The 7,500-nt window shown below is 43.8% G+C and overlaps 1 protein-coding gene across 6 annotated transcripts in view; it reads right to left on the bottom strand.

Annotated features, from left to right (window-relative positions):
- LOC134437752 (multiple C2 and transmembrane domain-containing protein 1-like) overlaps positions 1 to 7,500 on the bottom strand; it is a 232,122-nt gene that overhangs the window by 88,311 nt on the left and 136,311 nt on the right. For all 6 annotated transcript variants that reach the window (XM_063187276.1, XM_063187278.1, XM_063187277.1 and 3 more), the window contains one exon: positions 856 to 949. In XM_063187276.1, the coding sequence (XP_063043346.1) occupies positions 856 to 949 (94 nt within the window). The remainder of the gene's footprint in view (positions 1 to 855; positions 950 to 7,500) is intronic.

Genomic DNA, 7,500 nt, shown 5'->3' with positions numbered 1-7,500 from the left:
GCCCCACCCCCCATAAAAAAGCGCAATTGACTTCATATCAAGTCTTTGGCACTGTGCCATACATTCTGAAAAGACTCGATTTCAGGTCCATGGCGCTCAAAGAGCTATGCAAGCTATGTTTCCGTAGGTCTAATACAAAGTATTCTGTGGCTGTACCAAAAATGTCAAAAATGGCCTAGGTTGCTGGCAATCTACTGCCAAAATTCCAAAAGTAGCATAGCATTCAATGTGTTCGAAATAGAATTGCAGCATGATCTTAACCAAGAAAAATATCATTGGATCATTGTCAGGGAATTCGACTTTAAATTTGATAAACAATAAAGACACTGACCAATTGAAATAGCAGGGCAGGGAGAAACCCCATGTTAAAGTTACTTGGGTACAGTATGTGGACGTCAGGATGCCTTCTGTTAGACACTTCTGTTATACATTTACCATTCTAATTTTCACCCTAAATGGACATTTGAAAGACAGAAAGATCCCATCATGGGACCTAATTTTTACACTCAGAATTACGCAACAAAAGCACTTTTTTGAATATCATTTCTCATTAGTTGTGTAAGTGTTTCCTGATTTAAAAAACAAGAGAAAGGATGAGGTGGGTGACTGATCACATCATTATCCCTGTGGAACGAGTGCAAGGGACTAAACTTGGTGTCCCAGGTGTGTGTGTGTGTGTGTGTGTGTGTGTGTGTGTGTGTGTGTGTGTGTGTGTGTGTGCGGTGTGTGTGTGTGTGTGTGTGTGTGTGTGTGTGTGTGTGTGTGTGTGTGTGTGTGTGTGTGTGTGTGTGTGTGTGTGTGTGTGTGTGTATGTGCGCGTGCGCGTGCATGCGTGTTTGTGTGTCCTTTACTCACCTGTGACGTCAGCGGCCATGAGTCCCTCAGCGCGAATCACCTTCACCTGGACAACCCCCACGTCTTTGATGTTGTGGAAGGACTTGAGCAAACTCTGGAGAGAGAGAGAAATCCAAGAGGTCACTCCCATGCAAGGATGGATTACTGCACGGGCCTATCGGGCCCAGGCCCAGGCGCTCAAGAGACAAGGGGGCCCTGAAGACCAAGCCTCCACACTACAGAAAAACACTGATTTGTTGGTCTTTATTTATGATCGGATACTGTGTTAAAATTGCACGTTTTTCTGCCGTATTTACACATTTTCTCTCCCCGAACCACCAGCAACAAAGGCTCTAACATCTTGGCAATAATACCCAAATCTTTTGGAACCTTGCAATTCCATGGAGAGGGGGCCTTCCTTTTTGTCTGGCCCAGGGGCCCATGAAGTCATAATCCGTCCCTTCTCCCATGAGCCACCACAAGGGAAATGGCCCCAAGTTACTGTACATAAGGGGACTATAGGTAGTGAAGGTGTAACGCCGCATTATGTAATAACGGTGCAATATGTAATAATGTAATAAATTATTACATAATGCGGTGACAATCGCCGTATTATGTAATAATTTACGCATTTCGTAATAGATTTCTTGAACGCATTTCGTAATAACTTTTTTCTTATCTTGTAATAAATTATTACAAAATGCGAAATTTATTACGGAATGCGGCCGCAACTTTTTTTTTTGATGGAAATGTAATAACATGGTGCATTATGTAATAATCTATATTGATATGTTTTTTCTGCACTTGGATTCAGTAGGCACAGCACACACACATAGTCTCAGTGACATGGTAGTCACTGCCCTCTCTCTCTCTCTCTCTCATTCTTCTCAGTTCTCAAACTGCTCGAGAGTCGCGAATGATGCGGTTAAAACCGTTAAGAAATCATTTCACAACTTGTTGCGTGCAACGAGTCCAGCGAATGTCTCGCACTTTCTGCTACATTACATCAATTTACAGCGACATTAAATAGGCCATGTCTAAACACTTCACGAGGTGGTGAAAACGTGTCTTGCACTTGCGTGGGTCTGTGGCGCGGATCTCGAAAGCGGAGGAGTGTGTGTGTGTGTGTGTGTGTGTGTGTGTACGCACGGAGACAAACCTGGCCCATATTGATCTTAAGCCCATCTTGGCTCTTTGGAAATATTCTTACCATTACAAAGGTTATTTTAATATTTTCCCCCAAACGACATGAATCAAATCCCAGGAAAAGACCAACCATTATAAGTGACTCGTGGGGAGCTGTCCATGCTGGTGGTGCTTAATTTTTCCCGATATTTGCCCGTGGAGTAGTGAGTCCTTTATGTCTGCCTACATGACCTTGCGCGCCAGGGTCTGACCATGGTGCTTTTTGCCCGTGGAGTAAGGAGACTTTCTTCTTGCAAAGCAAGAAGTCATAGCACCCGAGAAAAATGCCACTCTTGTTAAAAATTACATAGGTATGCTTATGTTGTAACGTTGCCACCGACACTGAATTAAAGATTTTAAAATTTGTTTGTTGGGCGCCAGCAGCCGTCAGACTGCGGTCGGTTTAACAAGCGTCTCAATCCCTAAATGAATTAACCAACAGTGATTTGAATGCAAACTGAATGACCTGAGAAACACCAGAAATGTCTTTTGTTATTTTTAGTGCACTTCACGAAATTAGGTTACATACAACACATCTTTCAACACATAATTAAGACATAGCCTACACGACATAACATAGGCCTAAATGTCCTGAGATGATGAGGTGTTTGTGTAGTGCGTGTGTGCAAATGGTGTATGCGCTTGTGGACATGGAGATGATGTTTAAAGGGGGCGGATGAGAGCTGCAGCAGCGGGGGTTGAGAGTGAGAGAGAGAGCCAGGTGCGCAAAGACTAGCGCTCATTATCCGTCCTCTTGGTCCGACGTTATGCCCTCGCCCAGATCTGGTTACGACCAGACAGCAAGGTGGCTTTGGGGATATCTCCAGGTCTGCACTGAACAAGGCCTCTTGGTGACAACGCCACCAACTCTGTTGTTGTAGCGTCCTGGTCCCAAGGGATTTACTTGTCGCAGACGAGATTCCTTTTCACCCACGTCGTCTTCAACCTTTGGGAGCGCACCATTCCAGTGCTTTAAACGGCAATCAAAGAAACGCTTTCTTCGTGGCGCACACTCTGGGTCCCACTCTGGTAATCCACTGCGTGTGTGTTGATTGTAGACAGTCTGGCCGCCATTGAGCTTGAACTTGGTTTTATTTATAACCACACCCCATAACTAGAGAGTGGCAAGGTGGTGTGGGCAATGTAGGAAACGCGCTGCACTGGTCCAGAAAGAGAGCGAGATGCGGGTTCCGTTACAATGTTCTATTTTCAATTTCAGTCACTGTTCAGTAGGCCTATTAGGCTGCAATCAAATTCAATAGCCTATGCGCATCCATCCACATGCACGTGAAAAACAATAACCCAAGCGACGGGACTAATTCGATTATATTCCTTCCAAAAATGTCCGAACGTCACAAAAATCAGTTATTTGCATTGTCCGTAATTATACCAAACAAAAAGGTATATATAGAAGAAATCAAGTCTTCAGTTTCGATAATCCACGTTACAAATCCTCAACAACAGCAAGCCATTCCTTCTCTGCTATGAGGCAGGCAACGGAACAAGTGCAGACAGTAGGCTATGCTATATGACCACGTTGATGCTGCACGGCTTGAAAGGATTCTGTCTAAATTAAATATCTTGGATAACCTATATAGACCTAGGCCTAACTAGATTAGTTGCAATACAGATTCATTTTCTATAGCCCAGAAGTTTTCCGTTGGACTGACGAAAGCGAACACACGATCAAGCTTGCAACTTCTTTCCCTCATGCGCTGTCCGTCAGCACCACCTGTCATTAGACGTCCGATTAGCTTTCATTACGTGCTGAGGGAAAAACTCTCGCCATTAGGCCTATGTGCTGTTGCACTGTTGTGAGGGATAACACCAAATAATTTAGATAAAGGTCAGAACATTATTTTGGCATTATTATTATTATTATTATTATTAGGCCTATTGGGCCTATTAGGCCTATCATTATTATTCCCTATTGCCCAAGAAAACAAGACGACCCCTTTTTGGCTGTGCCTGTGGCTGATGGCACACCAAACGCACCCTTTTCTTTCAAGAATGTAAATAGGAATTCCTCCTCTCATTCTTGATGAAAATTGTATGCTTTCGGCTTCATCAGCGCTCGCACTTTCAACTGTAAGCCTATTGCACGCGAGTCTCTCGTGGTGACGGCGCTCAAAGACGATAAGCAGCATTTTGGAAAATAACCATGTGACACCAGGGGAACGCTGTGGTGAGCCTATCGCAACGGAATACAGACGCAAAAATATGAACGCCAATCTGTTAGACTCAGTGCATTTCAATTAGGCTTATTTAGCCTATCATACAATTTCATTCCTCCTGCCCAAAGATCGACTAGGGTTGGTGACCCCCTGGTCTAGATAATGTTCATTATAAATAGGCCTAGTTATAACAATAGCAAAATAGCCTATTGGAATTTTAATTTGAGATTGTTCTTTCACTGTAATGGAAATGTAAGAACACAGGGCAGTGGATAAAAAGCAACTACTGGACAGATCTCTCTCGTGCCATCCACCAGAGGATGTGGCCAGAGGCTTAAGCAAGATTCGCAAACACATATTGGTCAGTATACTATAGGCTATAGAAGAAGTTTCATGTGGGTAACGTGCTTCAATCAGGCCTAGTTCATTCGCCACGGATCTCAGCACCACATGCGCGGACAGCTCCACCCGAGAGCAACTTTTAAGTGATCTTTAGCGCTGTGCACGCGAGGTCACCCAGGCGAATGAACGCGTCCATGGCGGTAGGCCCCCCCCTACCCTGTAGGCCTAGGCTACTAACCGGTCAAATATATCAGAAACATTCAGCAGGCCTAACACACACGTTGGACGCCTTAAGAGCAAATAGGCCAAGCAAAGGCCTATCGGAATGGCGGTATCAAAAAAGTGTCAGTATGGCGGTTAGTCTCCCCCCTCGCCTATAATGAGGGATCAGCCGTCTACACAAGCCTTGACATTTCACTATAAAGAGTTACCACAAATTCTTCTGAGATCAGATTTTTTTTGTTTGTTATCAAAATTAAAAAGAAGCCCATACCTTTATACATCTTGCCTCAGGACTGTTGCAGTACTGTGAAGGATGCCATGATCCAAGTGCGAATGGATTTTGAGAGGTGTGCGACCGTTAGTAACGTTCTGGAATTCTATCAAGTCTATCAAGTCTGGAAATACCACGCGCGGTTACCAGGGACAGTGGTTAGCAACGGGCCGGGCTATATGGTTGAAACTGCGATAAACATGAAAGTATCGCTTGCTTTATTTATAATTTTAGTCTTTCTGAAAGTGCAGCGGGAAGCGACACTGCTGTACTTAATCTTGCGCTTATGGGCAAGTGCGTAACAGCGGCACTCCGACGCGCTGTTGTCACCAGTTCACTTAAAACACTTCACAAACAAGAAAGAAGTCTGTGGATGAGAGTACGAAGCCAGGGTTGGTGGGAGAGAGTTGTTCTGCAGGAATTCAGCGACCAATATGGCGTTAAAATGTTAGGATAACCAGAGCTTCATTGTTAAAATAGGCCTGTGTGACACGCTTGCGTCACAAACAACCAAGTATACATGGACCATCTGATCGGACTACACCACCTCTTCTAGTCCGATTAGAATTCTGATCCGATCAAAGAAATCTAGTCCAATCGGGCCGTATACAAGCGAATTCCTGATCGGAGTAGAAAAATATCCCTATTCTAATCGGATCAGAAGTGCCCATGTATACATAGCCTACTACCTGCCAGTTCCCAGCAATGGGGAAATATCGGGAAAAATTAAGCACCACGAGCTTGGACAGCTCCCCACGAGTCACTTGTAATGGCTGGTCTTTTCGTGGGATTTGATTCATGTCGTTTTGGGGAAGATTTTAAAATAGTCGCTATTTCTAAGTAGCCTTTGGAATGGTAAGACTATTTCCAAAGAGCCAAGATGGGACTTAAGATCAATATGGGCCAGGTTTGTCTCCGTGCGTCAGCGGACACACGCGCGCACACGCACACACACACACACACGCACACACACACACACACACACACACTCTCTCTCTCTCTCTCTCTCTCTCTCTCTCTCTCTCTCTCTCTCTCTCTCTCTCTCTCTCATCATTATGTGGTTACTGTGTAGTAGTGGATAGCCCACTCGCACCGTGGACCACAACTGGTTTTTGTGAAGAGCCCCTGGTCAACTGGTCACGCAGGTTTCTCCTGCGCTTACGAGATCCACGCCCTGAGACAGACCCACGCAAGTGCAAGACAAGTTTTCACCACCTCGTGAAGTGTTTAGACCTGGCCTATTTAATCTAGCTGTAAATTGGTGTAATGTTGCAGAAAGTGCGAGACATTCGCTGGACTAGTTACACGCAACAAGTTGTGAAATGATTTCTTAACGGTTTTAACTGCATCATTCACGACTCTCGAGCAGTTTGAGAACTGAGAAGAATGAGAGAGAGAGAGGGCAGTGACTACCATGTCACTGAGACTATGTGTGTGTGCTGTGCCTACTGAATCCATGTGCAGAAAAAAACATATCCATATAGATTATTACATAATGCACCATGTTATTACATTTCCATCAAAAAAAAAAGTTGCGGCCGCATTCCGTAATAAATTTCGCATTTTGTAATAATTTATTACAAGATGAGAAAAAAGTTATTACGAAATGCGTTCAGGAAATGTATTACGAAATGCGTAAATTATTACACAATGCGGCGATTGTCACCGCATTATGTAATAATGTGTTACATTATTACATATTGCACCGTTATTACATAATGCGGCGTTACAGAAGGGGAGCAGTGTTTCCACACCGTGCTCCACTGGCTTCACACCCAGGCCTCCAGGGTTTCAAAGTGGAGCTCTGACTGCTACACCAAAGAGCTGCTCTGTCATAGCCCCAGTTTGGAGACCCGGGTTAAAAGCTGGGCAGGGCATATGTCCTCCCTTTCGCTACAGCTACTAAGATTCTCATTTCATGATCATATGCATTTTATGTACGTACTATGGACTTAAAATTATTTAACCTTATTATATATCACGCCTATTTCATGTTTTGTGTTTTTACACACTGTTGTGCTTTTGATTAGGTTAGGCACATTTAAGTGAAATACACTTACTATACATATAAACTTGACTTGGCACTGTACTGTAGTTCAAGCCTGTGGTGGCCAAGACTTGAATAAAGAACTGCAGGACTTAAAACTGAGATGAAGCCATCAAACAATGATACTATGGCTATATGAATTTACCTGACGAAAAGTCTAAATCGCAACACTGTAGCCTAAATACCTGTCAAGTTGTCAGTATGGGGTTTGTTCTTTCTACATTAACTGTCAAAATGGAGGTTAACCAACAGATCCCCTGCACAGTATTCTGGAGCACCATAAACTTGACCTGAAGCCTTATCACAGAACTGCAAGACAAAAACCACAACGCTGAATGATGCCATAGCTACATGAAGTGTGGCAAGGAGGTTTGCTGCAGTTGTGCTTTTGATTTTGATGGGCATATTTAAGTGAAATGCATTAT

Source organism: Engraulis encrasicolus, chromosome 21, assembly GCF_034702125.1.
Source record: "Engraulis encrasicolus isolate BLACKSEA-1 chromosome 21, IST_EnEncr_1.0, whole genome shotgun sequence".
In the NCBI taxonomy this organism is placed as follows: domain Eukaryota; kingdom Metazoa; phylum Chordata; class Actinopteri; order Clupeiformes; family Engraulidae; genus Engraulis; species Engraulis encrasicolus.
The sequence above is the reverse complement of the archived record's forward strand: the minus strand, read 5'-3'. Positions and strand labels throughout refer to the sequence as shown.